Source organism: Geotrypetes seraphini, chromosome 10 (genome assembly GCF_902459505.1).
Source record: "Geotrypetes seraphini chromosome 10, aGeoSer1.1, whole genome shotgun sequence".
Classification (NCBI taxonomy): Eukaryota; Metazoa; Chordata; class Amphibia; order Gymnophiona; family Dermophiidae; genus Geotrypetes; species Geotrypetes seraphini.
The window spans coordinates 146153483-146170484 of record NC_047093.1 but is presented as its reverse complement, the minus strand read 5'-3'; the positions used below and the strand labels follow the sequence as shown (position 1 = coordinate 146170484).

Here is a 17002-nt window from a genome sequence, read left to right as displayed (position 1 = left end):
AAGCTGATATTCTGGCTGGAATGGAAGAAAGACACACACGTAGCTCTTCGTCAACAGCTCTCAGTCTCTCTCTGTATTTGGTTTTTATAGCATACAAAAATAGACAAATATACCCTCCATCCTTTTTATTAAACCACAATAGCAGTTTTTAGCGCAGGGAGCTGCGCTGAATGCCCAGCGCTGCTCTTGACGCTCATAGGCTCCCTGCGCTAAAAACCACTATTGCGGTTTAGTAAAAGGGGACCATATTGTAAAATATAGACAGCAGATATAAATTCAGAACTGTGCATAGTAAGTGAAGGGAAGTTTTCATCTCTGGGCATTTACCCAGTTAACTATTAAGTTATTTGGGCAAATTCCTTTGAAAACTGTGGTAATACTGCCTCCACTTTGCTAAATTTAAAATAAAATCATTTTTCCTACCTTGTCTGGTGATTTCTGGTTGCACTTTCTTCTTCTGACTGTGCATCCAATCTTTCTTCCCTTCTATCAGCCTGTATGCTTTCTCTCCTCCACACCTCATTCCCTCCCCCAACTTTTTCTTCCTCTCTCCCTGACCTTTCTTTCTTTTTTTCTGTTTCTCTTCTTTCCTTCTGTTTCCCTGCCTGCCCCCTTTCTTTCTTTCTCCCAGCCTCCTGTCCAGCAGTAACTCTCTTCCCTTCCTCCCCTCCCAGCAGCATCTCTCCGTCTCCCTCTCCAGTAGCAGCTGTCCCTTTTTTTTCCTTGCCCAGCAGCTTCCCAGATTCCTTTCCCTCCTCCCCTCCCAGAAGCATCTCTCCTTCTTCTCCCTCTCCAGTAGCAGCTGTCCTTTTTTTTCCTGGCCCAGCAGCTTCCCAGATTCCTTTCCCTCCTCCCCTCCCAGAAGCATCTCTCCGTCTCCTTCTCCCTCTCCAGTAGCAGCTGTCCCTTTTTTTCCTAGCCCAGCAGCTTCCCAGATTCCTTTCCCTCCTCCCCTCCCAGAAGCATCTCTCCTTCTTCTCCCTCTCCAGTAGCAGCTGTCCTTTTTTTTCCCTGGCCCAGCAGCTTCCCAGATTCCTTTCCCTCCTCCCCTCCCAGATGCATCTCTCCTTCTCCTTCTCCCTCTCCAGTAGCAGCTGTCCCTTTTTTTTCCTGGCCCAGCAGCTTCCCAGATTCCTTTCCCTCCTCCCCTCCCAGAAGCATCTCTCCTTCTCCCTTTCCAGTAGCAGCTGTCCCTTTTTCCCCTGCCCAGCAGCTTCCCAGACTGATAGTGGTTTTCTCCCCTCCCAGCAGCTCTTCTTACTTCCCAGCGCAGCGATTCACGAAGGCAGCCTCGGGTCCTTTGTTGGGTCGCGCCGCCTCTGAGGAAAGAGGAAGTTGCATCATCAGAGGCAGCCGCGACTCAGCAAAAGCCCCGAGGCTGCCTTCGTGAATGGCTGCGCTGGGAAGTAAAGGAGAGCTGCAGAGAGGGGAGAAAGCCACTGTCGGAGGCTCCCCAAGATCTCTCCGGCCCAGCGCACGCTTCCGATGCTGATCTTGCCGGTCCTGCGCGGACCGGCAGGAAGTTCAAATGAGTCAATCTTGCCGGTCCTGTGCGGACCGGCAAAAATTTCCCGCGGACCGGCGGTTGAAGAACTGTGGATTAGATCGCCAAGACAAAGTGAGTCCTGGGTGATCGACTCACTTTGCCTTGGCGAGCTACTGGCGCCCCTGCCTCGGGCCCCCTGTAAGCTCCGGGCCCGGCGGCCCTGCGGCACACCAGGCAACATCTCGCGGCACACTAGTGTGCCGCGGAACAGCGGTTGAAAAACACTGGTCTAGATGACGTTTCAGAAAACCGCGTCTAACTCGCGCTCAGCGTTGTACAGATGTCTAGAAGAAGCCTAAGTATCGCTAATTGGCACTTGCACTGCGAGGACGTCTAAACCACGCCTAAGTTTAAACACATTATTCAGAATCTAGGCCTTAGAGTTTTCAGTTTTTTCATAAGCTATTTTTCTTAAGATATGAAAATAAATGGAAACTCACTGAACTAAGTGTATAGCCCTCAATTGAGAGACTATGTTGTTTAACTTGCTTTTTCACTAAATGTTTCAAACTATCCTCATAATTGTGTTTAAGAAAAATTTGTTTTGAGTTATAGATAACTTTTTGTGCTTTGGTTGACTTTTAATCAATTATAGTGGAATATAGCAAAAACTCAAAATACTCTTTATTCAGAACAGGAATTATTACATTATTCTAAGATCTTTCAGTTTGAGGATTCTGTAATCACTATTGTATTTTAAACCTGTTAAAGAAGGTAATAAAAGCAATCTTTTTAAACATTAGAATGGCAGTTAGACTGAAAGATTTGCAGAGCACTGAGAATTTTAACATGGTAATGCAAGTTTTAGTTATGTCTTATTTGGATTACTGCAACCCTTTATATTGTAAGTTATCACAAACATACGTTTAACCACTGCAGGGAGCCTAGAACACTGTTGCTCCATTAACTAAAGGTGCATTTCAAATTCATCACATTATCCCAGTTTTACAAAAGCTTCCTTGGCTACTGGTTGCCCACAAGAACTTTGAGATCCCAGGGGAAATGTTTAATGGAAAGTGTCCTAGGTCCACTTAGTAGAAGATAGGAGACATTTGTTTTTTATTGCCAGTCCTGCTTTTTGGAATAAACGCCCATTAGCATTAAGGCAGATGATAACATCTGCTTTGCTGTAAAGCGTCAAGATTGTATACATTTGTTTTTATATGCTGTTAATGTTTGTCTTATGTTATTTTATATATGGTAAGATTATTGAGGTAATAGGCTATGAATATTTGAAATAAATACATTTTCCCAGGCAGAACCACAAGGTGGCAGCATTACCTTACAGATCAGCAGTAGCACTGCAGCTCAGCTCCCTGATGGCTCATTTTGAATGTAGATCTTGAGGGATTTCTCAGTTTCTAAGGGATGGGGGGCAGTACAACAATCTAGCTACAATCCACCTTGGAGAGACAAGAGACAAGAGGCACCAGGCACGATGTGCGATTCAATCTCTTTCACTAGTGGCACTAGTTGGGGCAGCTGTAGCAGGGAGAACTGGTAGTAGGAGATGCTGCCCCTAGTGGCCCTCATTGGTTCAGGCAATAGAATCAGAGTCCAGCTTTGCAGATGGCAAATGTTTGTATGAATAAGGCAGACAAGAGATTAGAGACTCCACCACACTGAAGAGAGAAGGGAGTTGGGGAGTTAAAGATATTCATGGCTCTGAGCCTCTAGGCTAGTGAGGCTTAACACCTGAGGAGCTTCTCTCTCCCACCCCACCACAAGAGTTAAAGGGACAGTGCAGATAAAATTTCTGGTCTTTAAAAGGCCATATCCTGCTTAGCTAATCACAACTCCCTTTTCTGTTATGAACTAAACAAACACAATATCACAGACCAGAAACCAGTTACAAAATGTTTTACTACAAATCCAGGCTAAATAAGTATTAAGTTGTGACCTCCACTGGTTCCTATGAAGTCCAGTATTACCTGTAATCTGACCCCTAGCTCCACTCTTGAAATGCTGTGTAGGAGCCAGAACCTAGTCCAACATGAATAACTTGTCTCCTTTGATATTTCAGGGTCAAAGACTATAAAGTCCACCTGGTATTGTCTTAGGTTCCAAATGCTGAAGTTGTCATCCAAGCTCACTCCAGCCTATCCAACCATCCTGTTTGCAAGATATCTACCATAATCAGGAAAAAGATGGCCAGTCGGGGGATGCATCCCTTTCAGGTCCTGCATTCAGCAGTGTTACAATCCAGGGGGACATTATCCCTGGAGCAGACTTCCCAACTAACATATTCCCTCCCTCCCCCCCAAAAAAATTTTTCCTTCAGTCTCTGTCAAAAGATAGTGCCCATCCCACCCCCCTCAACCTTTTTGTAAAAAGTGAAACATTGAGAATAACTACAGTAAAGAGACAGGCAGGAGATTCACAGTAATATTCCATCAGCACACATGTAGTGCTGTCTTCAAGAATCAACTTTCTAGGAAGAGGTAGCCGACAGCCCTCCCAGCATGTCCATGTTTACAACCTTGTAAAAAGCCAAATGGTACCCAGCAGCCCAAGCACACTGGTTTCAGGGTGGCTCAGACACTCATTCAGGCTTGTGACAGATTCTGACCCTCTAAATCTTCAGATTTCACAGATGCCCTGTAATAGGTCTTTGGATATTTCACATTCAAGGTTCTGAAGTGCTGCTGCCATCCATCACTCCACAGCCTGCTAGCAGGATCTCTCATCAGAAGCGTTGCTGACAAATTCAAGCTAAGAGAGAACCAGCAGCCCTGAAGGAAGAGGCACGCTGTTTAAGCCAAATAATGAACACCGGTAAATCAAGTGTATCTTCCACCATGTAAATTAAGTCCAAGACCCCAGACGGACCTGGGCATCAGAGCTCAAGAGGTACCACTGGACCGGCGGCCAGTCTGCAGCAGGGCTGTGGTGAGCTCCTCACTTACTGCCATCTCCGCCACTTCAAGAAGCCGGAATTCAGCACAGAAGAGAAGAAGATGCAGGTACAAGGTGTTGAGATGTGGATGCAACTCCAGGGCCAGTACCATGCGGAAGTGTGACGAATAGATGTGCACCAAAAGGTGAAAGAGGAGGCGAATGATCCTTTGCATGGCCGGCCGGAAGGCTGGGGAGAAGTCTCTGTCTGTGGGGAGAAAGAGAAGGGTGAGGACAAGCCCTGCAAATAGATGAGCTAAAAACACTCAGAGAGAAGGGGAGGAGAACAGATGTGAGGATGGAAAGAAGAGGAGAAATGGAAGTGTAGGATTGGGGAAAGGTATACAGCTCTGAGGGGTTCATACATTAGAACAATAGGAGGGGGAGACGGAAGAAGCAAAGAGAGGATCTGGGTGTCATCGTAGACAATACGATGAAATCTTCCACCCAATGTGCGGCAGCAATCAAAAAGCAAATAGGATGCTAGGAATTATTAAAAAAGGGATGATTAACAAGACTAAGAATGTTATAATGCCCCTGTATTGCTCCATGGTGCTACCTCATCTGGAGTATTGCATTCAATTCTGGTCTCCTTATCTCAAGAAAGATATAGTTGCACTAGAAAAGGTTCAAAGAAGAGCAACCAAGATGGTAAAGGGGATGGAACTGCTCTTGTATGAGGAAAGACTAAAATGGTTAGGGCTCTTCAGCTTGAATAAGAAACGGCTGAGGGGAGATAATATTGAAGTCTACAAAATCCTGAGTGGAGTAGAACGGGTACAAGTGGATTGATTTTTCACTCCGTCAAAAATTAAAGACTAGGGGACACTCAATGAAGTTACAGGAAAATACTTTTAAAACCAATAGGAGGAAATTTTTTCACTCAGAGAATAGTTAAGCTCTGGGATGCGTTGCCAGAGGATGTGGGAAGAGCGGATAGCGTAGCTGGTTTTAAAAAAGGTTTGGACAAGTTCCTGGAGGAAAAGTCCATAGTCTGTTATTGAGAAAGACATGGGGGAAGTCACTGCTTGCCCTGTATTGGTAGCATGGAATATTGCTATACCTTGCTATACCTTGAGTTTTGGCCAGGTACTAGTGACTTGGATTGGCCACCATGAGAACGGGCTACTGGGCTTGATGGACCATTGGTCTGACCCAGTAAGGCTATTCTTATGTTCTTAGGAGAGAGTGTGTAAGGATCTGGGGAAGCGATGCTCTTGCTCCCAAAACTTTTGTGCATTGTAATTTTATCTTTTTTTTTGTTTTGTTTTACTGTTTTCTTGCCTTTCGATTTTTTAAAATCACTTAGATATTTTTATAATTATTTTGCAGTACATCAAAATAAAAATTGAACTTGAATATGGAAGAAGGGAGGAATGTGGTGCAGAGAGGGAGGGGAGAGAAAAGGTACAGGAGGTAGCGTGAAGGAACAAGGGAGAAAACTGGCATCCTGTGGGGAGAGAGGTGACTGGATGATCATATCTTACTCTCTCTGGTTGGAAAGAGGTCCTCGCTGCTCAGTAGTTTGTGGGCGAAACTGGCACCATAGTCTGCATACTGTGGAGCTGAACACTTCCTCCTTCGCCCCCTCTCATCCATCCATTGGAAGGTACTGAAAAGAGAGATACCAATCAGAGTACACACAGAAGACTCCTGCTCTATCCATAGCTACAGGACACTATACACTATACAGGGCTATAATCTGTTCAGGAAAGACAGAGTAGGAAGAAAAGGAGGGGGAGTAGTGTTATAGATTAAAGATCATATTAAAGCCATACATTTGCAGGATCTGTAGGGCAAGGAAAAAGGCATTGTGGATCAATTTAGAAAGAGGGAATGATAAATATATTTACACTAGCTTTATAGCCCGTTACATTAACGGGTGCTAGAATATATGTGTGTGTCTGTCTTCATTTCTTTCTCTCTCTGTCTCCTTAGCCGCTTTTTCCTGTGCATTCTCCCTTCTTTTTACCTCCCCTGTGTCCACCACCACCCCTTCACTGCTCCCCTTATCCAGCAGCAGCCCTTCTCCCTTTGTTTTACCTCCCCCTGTCCATCAGCACCTCTTCCTGCTCCCCCTGTCCAGCAGTGGGCCTCCCTTCATTTCCCACCCACCCCCCCGCATCCATCATCACCTCTTCCTGCTCCCCCTATCCAGCAGTAGGCCTCCCTTCATTTCCTCCCCCCGTGTCCATCATCACCTCTTCCTGCTCCCCCTGTCCAGCAGTAGGCCTCCCTTCATTTCCTCCCCCCGTGTCCATCATCACCTCTTCCTGCTCCCCCTGTCCAGCAGTAGGCCTCCCTTCATTTCCCCCCCCTGTCCATCAGCACCTCTTCGTGTTCCCTCTGTCCAGCAATAAGCCTCCCTTCCTTTTTTCCCCCCCTGTCCATCATCACCTCTTCCTGCTCGCATTTCCCTCCCCCTCCAGGTCCCTATGCAGCAGTAGCAGCATTTTCCCCCACCCCCTTCCCTAGTCTTACCACGATGTGGCCTGCTCCTTTTGGCCCCTTCGCCTTCCATTCCCGCGGTCTAGCCTGCTCCAAGGGCCCCCCCTTCCCTTATTGTGTTCCCCGCAGGCAGGCCCAGCTTCTCCCTTCATGTTACCTTTTTTTCATTCTGTTGCCCTCCCTCACGTGGCTGCCTGCCTGGTCCCATTGAGCGGCTCGCGGCTGAAGTCTTTTTTGTTGGCGCTTCCCTGCCCTGTGTTTGTTTTGGTGTTTGTCTCTGTGGATTATTTTTTTTTTCTGTGTCTCTCTCTCCTTTTATTTTTGTCTTTCTTTCAAACTTTCTCTATTGCTCCTTGTCTTTAAGGGTTTTTTTCCTGTGTGTGTCTCTCTGTTTGTATATGTCATATGTCACCTATTTTTTTTTTTTTAAATAACTGAAGTTTCACAGAGTAAGTTGTTGTTTTTTTTTAATGTATATTACCAGCATTTCTTCCCTCTCCATTTCCCTTCCACCACACTACTTTCCTGTGCAGCAGCAGCATTTCCCCTACCCCCCCTTTCCCTTCCCGCAGTCTGGTTGGCTCCCTTAGAACCTTTCCGCCACCCCCTTCCCTTCCCGCGGTCCTGACAAACCTGCTACACCAGCAGCGTCTGCAGCACTGTACACACGCTACTTCAGGGCCTTCTACTGCCCTGATTTGCTCTGCTGCTGTGCCAGAGTAAATCAGGGCAGTAGAAGGCCCCGAAGCAGCGTGTGTACAGTGCTGCTGGAGTCGGGACCGCGGGAAGGTTTCTAGAGAGTAGCTGAGCAGGTCACCGGCAGTAAATGAAGGGCTGCTATCCTCGGGGGCAGAGCCGTGGCAGGAGCTTGAATTTACAGTTTGCGGGCGGCCGTCCTCGCGCTCCGTCCACCGTGCGCGCGGGCTGCCTCTGCCCTCGGGTGCACTCGGCGGCGATGCTTGTGGCAGCCATTGTGAAGAGGCGGCATGGTGCAGTCTGTATTGTGAGGTGGAGAGCAGGGAAGGGCGTGCATGCGCACTTGTCTTGCCACATCCCGACAGAAAAGGGATGAGGGAACAAGCGAGGCAAGTGCGCATTTTATTATTTAAGATTGGTGTGATATACAGGCCTCCTTCACAGACGGAAGAAGTGAACAGAGATTTAATAGTAAAATTCAGAATACTAATAGGTGATTTTAACATGCTGGATGTTGATTGGGGTATCCCTATTGCGGGGGTCTTCTAGAACAGTGGTTCCCAACTCTGTCCTGGAGGACCAGCAGGCCAATCGGGTTTTCAGGCTAGCCCTAATGAGTTTGCATGAGAGAGATTTGCATATAATGCTTATTTGTTTTGTAATTCTCCTGGAAATGTCCAGACTACTAATTTGTAATCCGCTTAGAACCGCAAGGCACAGGCGGAATAGAAATCACTAATGTAATGTAATAATGGAAGTGACAGGCATGCAAATCTGCTCCATGCATATTCATTAGGGCTATCCTGAAAACCTGATTGGCCTGCTGGTCCTCCAGGACAGGGTTGGGAACTACTGTTCTAGAAGTAGGGAGATCCTAGATTCTCTACAAGGAGAACTGTTCCAGCAGTTGGTAATGGAAGGGGGTCATACTGGACTTAGGGCTAGATTCACGAACCTGCCCGATCGGGCCAGGTCAGATGAATTCTGCAAACTAAAATATGCAGATGGGGGTGATCGGAGGAACGCCCCGAATATAAAGGCACAGGGTATCGCCATTTGTACACACATTAAACTCTCATTGATTTTTTTGTGGTACAAATAGTTTTATCATTCCACCTTTTTTTAAAATTAGTTTTTTAGCCCTACGAGACCATGGTTTTAACCTGCTTTACACCCGCAGGTTAAAACCACAGGCTCGCAGGGTGGGGAAGGGCAGGAGAAAACTGGGGCGGCGATTTGGGCGAGCAGGCAGGAGAGATTCAGGGAAGGGCAGGAGAAAACCGGGGCAGCGATTTGGGCGAGCAGGCAGGAGAGATTCAGGGAACGGCAGGAGAAAACCGGGGCGGCGATGCGGCGATTCAGGGTTGGGAAGGAGAAAACCAGGGCGGCGATGTGGCAATTCGGGGCGAGCAGGCAGGAGAGATCTGGGCAGAGCTGGGCAGAGAGCAGGGCTTCCAGAGTTGGAAAGACGTTTTCGACTGGTCCCCAGCATTCACTTCTTGGGTTGATCGGCCAGCCTAGTCGGTTTGAAAATTTTGGTTGGTGAATTGTATCCCGGTCCACTTTGCATACGTTTCTCCTCATTTGCATGCACAGATTCGAAGCGGATCACAGGAGAGGTTAGTGAAATGAGCAGGAGGGAAATTTGGTCACAAAGGGGTCGCAAACCGATTGGTACACAATCGGTTTTCTTTGTGAATCTAGCCCTTAGTTCTTACAAAAGGGGAAAGTGTTTCTGATGTTACAGTGGGTGATCATCTGGCATCCAGTGATCACTGCATAGTATGGTTTAATATTAAGATGGGTATTGAGAGGGCTCATTCAAAAGCAAAGGTTCTAGACTTAAAAAAAAAAAAAGTAGCTTTGTTCAGATGGGGGATTACGTCAAGGAATTGTCTGGATGGAAATGTCTGAAAGGAGTGAAAATGAAGTGGGCAAAACTGAAAGGAGTAATTATAAGAGCGACAAACCTTTTTGTGAGGCAAGTAAGTAAAAGTAAGAGGAAAAGAAGGCCGCTTTGGTTCTCAAAAGTAGTAGCTGAGAAGGTAAGGAACAAGAGGTTAGCTTTCATAAACTACAAAAGACAGACAAAAATATCTGGAAAAGTTAAGAGGTTGGTCGTGTAGTCAGGAAAGCAAAGATGCAAATGGAAGAGAAAATAGCTGACAGTAAAAGGGGGAGACGAGACATTTTTTAGATATATTAGTGATAGGAAGAAGTGCAAAAGTGGCATTGTGAGACTCAGAGGTGAAGGGGAGGAATATGTAGAAGCTGATAAAGAAAAGGCTGAATTGCTTAACAAATATTTCTGTTCAAAGCTGGAGATCCGGGAGCAGGACTGCAAAAGACAAATTTGAATAGGGATGGTGGAGTGGTAGACACTGATCTATTTTCTGAGGGTTGTGTTCGTGAGAAACTAGCCAAATTACAGGTAGACAAAGCGATGGGGCTGGAAGGTGTACATCCGAGGGTGTTGAAAGAGCATAGGGAAGTTCTGGTAGCTTCGCTGGCTGACCTTTTCAATGCTTCTCTAGAGCTGGGAGTAGTACCGGAGGATTAGAGAAGGGAAGATGTGGTCCCTCTACACAAAAGTGGAAGTGAGGAAGAAGTAGGGAATTACAGGCCAGTAAATCTGACTTTTGTGGTAAGCAAATTAATGGAAACGCTTCTAAAACAAAGAATGGTGATGTTTCTGGAATCCTGTGGACCAGAGGCAACATGGATTCACTAGAGGTAAGTCTTGTCAGACAAATCTGATCAATTGGAGAATTGGATAGAAGGAGTATACTAGATGTGGCGTATTTAGATTTTAGCAAAGCCTTTGACAGTGTACCACACAGACATCTATTAAATAGTGCTCTTGGGATGGGCCCCAAAGTGACAGGCTGGGTCAGGAACTGGTTAAGTGGAAGATGACAGAGGGTAGTGGTCAGTGGAGATCGCTCTGCGGAAGGGGATGTTACCAGAGGTGTGCCTCAAAGTTCTGTTCTCAGGCCCATTCTTTTTAACATTTTTGTAAGCATTATTGCTGAAGGGGGCTGTCAGGTAAGATTTACCTCTTTGTGGATGATACCAAAATCTGCAATACAGTAGACACCCTATTAATAATAACATGAAGAAAGACCTAGTGAAGCTCGAAGAATGGTCTGAAATTTGGCAGTCAAAATGTAATGCTAAGAAATGCAAGGTCATGCATTTGGGCGGCAAAAAACAGAGGGAATGGTACAGTTTAGGGAGTGAAGAACTTAATGTGCATGACAGAAGAGCGGGACTTGGGTGTGACTGTATGTGGCCAAACAGGTTGAAAAGGTGACACTGAAAGCTAGAAGGATGCTAGGGTGCATAGAAAGAGGTATGGCTAGTAGGAAAAAGACTCTGTATAAGACACAGTCACCGAGGCGCAAAATCTATATATATACAGCATATCAACAAGAGATCTAAGAGGAAAAAGAACAAGGAACTAGCATGGCTCACTGTAGGAAGTGATCAGAGACAAGAAGACTTCGTTTAAGGATGGAAAAGGTAAAAAATGGATGAAAACTGGAAAAAGCACAAACCAACATCAAAGCTGGTGTCATAAGGCGGTAAGAGGGGCCAAAAGAGACTAAGAGGAAAAAATAGCCAAGGAGGCAAAAAACTTCAAGCTGTTCTTTCAATATATTAAGGGGAAACGACCCGTGAAGGAAGCGGTGGGGCCATTGGATGACCATGAAATAAAGGGAGAGCTTAAGGAGGACAAAGCCATCGCCGACAAACTGAACACAATTTTTGTGTCTGTATTTACCGAAGAGGACATACACAACATACCGGAAGCCGACAGGCTATACGCAGGAAATGAAGACGGGAAACGGACAGGGTTGATGGTCAGTCTAGAAGAAGTATGCAGGCAGATTGATAGGCTTAAAAACGATAAATCCCCAGGACAAGATGGCATCCATCTGAGGGTAATCAAGGAACTGAAAGGGGCTATAGCTGAACTGCTTCAACTAATAGCCAATCTGTCGATCAAATCAGGAAGGATTCCGGAAGACTGGAAAGTGGTGAATGTTACGCCGATCTTCAAGAAAGGTTTGAGGGGAAATCCGGGAAACTACAGACCGGTGAGTCTGACCTCGGTACTGGGAAAGATGGTAGAGGCGCTGATAAAGGATGGACATAATCTGTTGAGGACCAGCCAGCAAGGCTTCAGCAAAGGAAGATCTTGTTTGACCAGTGTTCTTCCCAGAAATCTTTTCCAGCTGGGTGGCTTGAAAAAGTGTTGGGCGGGATAGGAAAATTTGGTGGTTAGAATATGGTCATTAAATCCAGTGGTGTACCTAGTATATATGACAGCCAGTGCTGATCATTTTTTAACAACCCTCTCCTCTATATAAAAAAGTTAGTTTTAGTAATAATCCATGAGCCACACAGCAAGGGTGCACATAGGAAAAGGCAGCATTTTAAACATTGCAGTGAGCACTAGAACACCAACGCACGAATTGTAAAACTAAACAAGTCAGATCCTGCACAGTCAATTGATTTTGTACAGTTAATGCTAACAGAAAACTATGTCCTTTTCATACACACAGAACACAGAAACTCCCTCGCCCAATATGGAATAATCACAAATTAAAAATAGAAATATATAGACAAAAGTTAAACTAATGCAACACCACAGTGACACATGTCCCCTAATACTGTGCAAAATATAAAGATTAGATGTAAATTTGAAAAAACTGATACATAACAATCAGCACTTTAAAAATTAACAAATAGAAAATAAAACAAATAACGAGAAATAAGAAAATACAATTTTATTGGACTAATCCATTTTTCAATTAGCTTTCAGAGGCCAAATCTTTCTTCAAAACAGTACAGTATACTGCTGTTATGGTATCCTGTCCTGAGCAAAGGGGTTTAATCCAAAAGAAATCGCCTTATTTCTATTTCCTATTTATAAAATTTTATTAATACAGTTACAATACTACTTGATTCTATGTAAAGCAACAAAGAAAATTTATTTCTACCTTTTGTAGTTTCTGCTTTAATCATCTCTTCACTCTTTTCTTTCTATACAGCGTTTGTCCTCTCTCCCTTCCATGCAACATCTGCCCTCTATCTTTGCCCCTTCCATCCAGCCTCTGCTCTCTCTACCCCTTCCATCTACTGTCCACCCTCTCTCTGCCCTTTCCATCCAGTGTCTTCCCTCTTTCTCTTCCTTATGGCATCTTTCCTCTTTTTAATGTCGCTTCAATAAAGTGTATATCCTATGCCATTACTCTCCTTTGTACATGATTCATTTCAGCTTCATCCCCTCTCCATTTATCTGTCTCCACTCCCTCCCCTATGCACTGGCATCTTTCTCCTTTCCTTCCTTCCTTCCCACTCCACCCCATGGTCTGGTAGCTCTATCTCCTTCCCTTCCCTCATGCCCTGGCATTGCTCTCTTCTCCCCCTCCATTATCTGGTATCTCTCCTCCTTCCTTCCTTCCTTCCTTTCCCTTGGTCTGGCATCTGTCTTCTCCCCCCCTCACATGCCCTGACATCTCTCCCTCCATGGTCTAGTATCGCTCTTTCTTTCCCTCCCTCCCTCCCTCCCTCCCATGGTCTTGGCATATCTTTCCTCTCCTCTCCCTTCCTGGTCTTCCTTCTCCCTCCTTCCCTCTCTCTCCCCAATTGGGTGCAGCAGCAGCATTTCTCTTCCCCCTTCTCCCATCCCCTCTCACTCTCCTCCTCCACTGCTCTTCCCCTTTCCCCCATCCACTCTCCTCCTCCACTGCTCTCCCCTCAGTCCTGCTGCAGCTTTCCCTCTTCCATTTTAAGTCCAGCAGCATTCTCTTCTGTTCCCAATCCAGCAGCACCTATCCCTCTCACACCTCCCTCCACCACTCAGCTCCAACAGCACCTCTCCCTCCCCTCCCTTCTCTATTTCCATTTACCCCACTGACTAGCTGCAGCACCTTACTTTCCACTCCCAGGGCCAGAAGCACCTCTCTTCTCCGACTAGCAGGGCTCCTTTCCCTTCCCTTTCCCTCCCCTCTGACTAGAAGCAGTACCTTACCCACTCACCTCCCAGGTCTAGCAGCAGCACTCCCTCCTCTCCTCTTTTCCTCGCCTCCTATCAGCACTCCTCCCTGTTATCTCCCAGGTCAATCGGCACCATGCCCCCCTCCCAATTAACAGGCTCTCACCGGCTTGGGAATTCCCTGGCCTGACTCGGCACAGCCTGAAGTTTTGTGCTTGACTCCAGCCAAAGAAAGTAAAAAAAGAACCCCCCCCCCCAAAAAAAAAAAACAGGTGATTTTTCAAACCCTCCCCGTAACACTAGCCTGGACAAGCAGCAGCACCGCTCTCTCCTTATTGTAATTTGCCTGACTGCTGCCGTAGCTTTAGCGAGTCAATTCACTCCAGCAGCCTCGGGGCCTCTGCTAAGCCATCCCACCTCCAAGGAAGAAGGAAGTTGCATCATCGGAGGTGGGGCGGCCTAGCAAAATCCCCGAGGCTGCAGAAAGGAATCAATTCAATAACACTACTGCAGCTGTCAGGCAAATTACAATAAGGGAGAGTGGTGCTGCTGCTAGTCCAGGCTAGTGTTATGGGGAGGGTCGAACACAGAACTTCAGGCTGTGCCGAGTCAGGCCAGGGAATCCCCAAGCCGGTGAGAGGGGTTTTAAAAAAAATTTTGAGTGGCGGTGTCGGCAGCAACAGGATTCGCGACTCTGATGACAGCCAGGCGCTCACCTAAATTAGCCGGGTGCAGCGCCCGGCTAAAAAGCGCTAGGGAGAACACAGTTGACGAACTTGCACTTCTTCCATGGGTGAAATACGTGGATTAAAAACTTGCTGGCAGATAGGAAACAGATTGGGGGTAAATGGACAATACTCCGACAGGAAAAGCGTCACAAGTGGCATGCTGCAGGGTTAGGTGCTTGGACCCATGCTCTTCAACATATTTATAACTGGAAATTGGTACAACGAGTGAGGTGATTAAATTTGCAGACGATACGAAGCTATTCAGAATAGTGAAGACACAGGAGGATTGCGAAGACCTGCAACGTGACATAAACATACTCAAGAAATGGGCCGCAACATGGCAAATGAGGTTTAAAGTGGATAAGTATAAGGTGATGCATGTTGATAACAAAAATCTTATACACAAATAGAGGATGTCCAGTGCAGTACTTGGAGAGACCCCCCAGGAAAGAGACTTGGGAGTACTGGTTGACAAGTCAAGCTGTCAAGGTTCAAGGTTCAAGATTTATTAACATTTGATTTATCGCTGAATCTGTTTACAAAGCAATGTACAATATAAAACATAAAATATAGATATACAATATTAAAACTCAATAACATTAGTTTAAGACAGGACAAACTTGAGGTGGAGGAAAAGAAAGGGAAAAGATTACATTTGTCTTAGTTAGGAAAACACTTATCCACGTTAAACCTCATTTGCCATGTTGCGACTCCAGAGTAATCTAAGGAAATACTTTCTTACAGAAAGAATGGTAGATGTGTGGAAAAGACTCCCGGAAGAAGTGGTGGAGACAGACACTGAATTCAAGAAGGCATGGGACAGGCACGTGACATCTCAGAGAGAGAAAGAGATACTGGTTACTGCGGTAGAGCAGATTCGATGGGCCATTTGGCCTTTATCTGCCTTCATGTTTCTCTGTTTCACTAAAGGTTTCCTAAACAAATTCCAACAGCTCTAACAAGGGAAGCCTTAAGTTCTATCTTATCACCTGCTTTGGAGACTGAGAAAGACTGAGTTAGGAGTGGGAGCCTCAGCTAATATACTATAACTAAAGTTTTGGTCTCAGTCTCCACCTGCTGGGCATAGTGAGATATTACCCATTAGTAAAGAACGACACAGAAATGGTGTCTACCAGTAACTAGAATACAGAAGGTGAAGCCTCTTCTAGATATCCCCTCTGTTACGGAGCAGTGCAAACACCAGAAGAGAAAGAGTAGAAGTAGGTGACAGAATGCATGAAAGTCCAGAATAGGTAGAGGATCCTCAGTGGTGGAGGGAGTGAGGGGCAAAGCCTGGGATGGGCACAGACAAACCTCAGCAGCATCAGAAGTGAGAGAAGTACTTGATTCAGGTGCCACTCTGGAGGTCCACAGTGACGTGTGACTTACGTGTTCCAGGCCTTCATGGTGGGGCAGGAGGAGTTGGTGCAGAACTCGGAGAGACAGTTATACAAGAGGATGACGTGGTTGTAAAACGAGAGCACTGTCAGAGAAAGAAGAGAGTAAAGCGATCAGAAGGGGAGGGGTTTTCCGAGGCAGATAGGAAACACCTGTGAAACAGTTTAGTTATTTGGTTTTATATCCCATCCTCCCAGAAGAGCTCAAAATGGGTTACAAGTTTACATACATAATAAAGTGTATTTATACAAAATGATAGCAGGACATTGTCTGACACAGATGACAAAAACATAGTTAACAAAGCATGGTAAAACTTAATATGACAAACATGGTAGGGTGAAACAGCATGATGAGCATAGTATGGCAAAACATAACATTACAAGTGTGGCTAACCTAGTATGACATGTAGCATGACAGAATCTAGCACGGTAGACATGGAACAGAAAACGCATAGTAGACATAGTGTGAGAAATTGTAGCATGGTAGACAGTATGGCAAGTATAGTGTGGAAGATACGACTTATAGGGTGAGAGAGAAGAGGTATGTCAAAAACGTAGCATGGAAAAAAATCACTCTCCTATAAAACATTCAAACTTCTTAAATTGCTAAAAATATCTCCATATTTAGTCAAAAATATGCTCAGAGACATAGAGGCAAAAACATGGGGCGAACCCCAAGAATACGACTTATAGTAGGGTGAGAGAGAAGAGGTATGACAAAAACGTAGCATTGAAAAAAATCACTCCTATAAAACATTCAAACTTCTTAAATTGCTAAAGATATCTCCATATGTAGTCAAAAATATGCTCAGAGACATAGAGGCAAAAACATGGGGCGAACCCCAAGAATATTCGCCTCACCAACCAATCATTGCAAATATTTGAACAAACTTCAAAGAATGTACTTTCTTTGCAGCTTGTGCAGTCTAAATGATAGAATATGTAATTAGTTGAATTGTAACAAAAGAACTTATCTTTTATCAAGGCCCAATCCGTTCCTGTGTCATGGAACCAATATGCAAGATTCAAAAGATTTTAAAGGTGGAATCTGTCTCAAAAACAATTTAATCAGCGCCTTCAAAAGTGCAAGCTACTTCCACTGCGCTCAAAATGGCCGTTTCCAGATACCTTTCTTCAATCACTCCCAGTGATATTAGACCAAAAGTTTTTGATTCCCCAGTATTGTTTTGACTTAAAAACGTAGCATGGGCAGACTTAGTACATGGAATGAAGGGATCTTGCACAGTGGAGGGGACTTGGTAGGGTAGAGCATTATACGATGGGCAAC

General features: G+C 45.3%; 1 protein-coding gene across 1 annotated transcript in view; it reads right to left on the bottom strand.

Moving 5' to 3' along the window:
• Positions 1 to 3840: 3840 nt before the first annotated feature.
• The window catches only part of LOC117367466 (MOB kinase activator 2-like), a 33679-nt gene continuing 20517 nt past the window's right edge, over positions 3841 to 17002 (bottom strand). The window contains exons 4-6 of the mRNA XM_033960017.1: positions 15707 to 15800; positions 5929 to 6053; positions 3841 to 4649 (exon numbers count right to left, since the gene is read on the bottom strand). Of these exons, the coding sequence (XP_033815908.1) occupies positions 4390 to 4649; positions 5929 to 6053; positions 15707 to 15800 (479 nt within the window). The 3' untranslated portion in view covers positions 3841 to 4389. The remainder of the gene's footprint in view (positions 4650 to 5928; positions 6054 to 15706; positions 15801 to 17002) is intronic.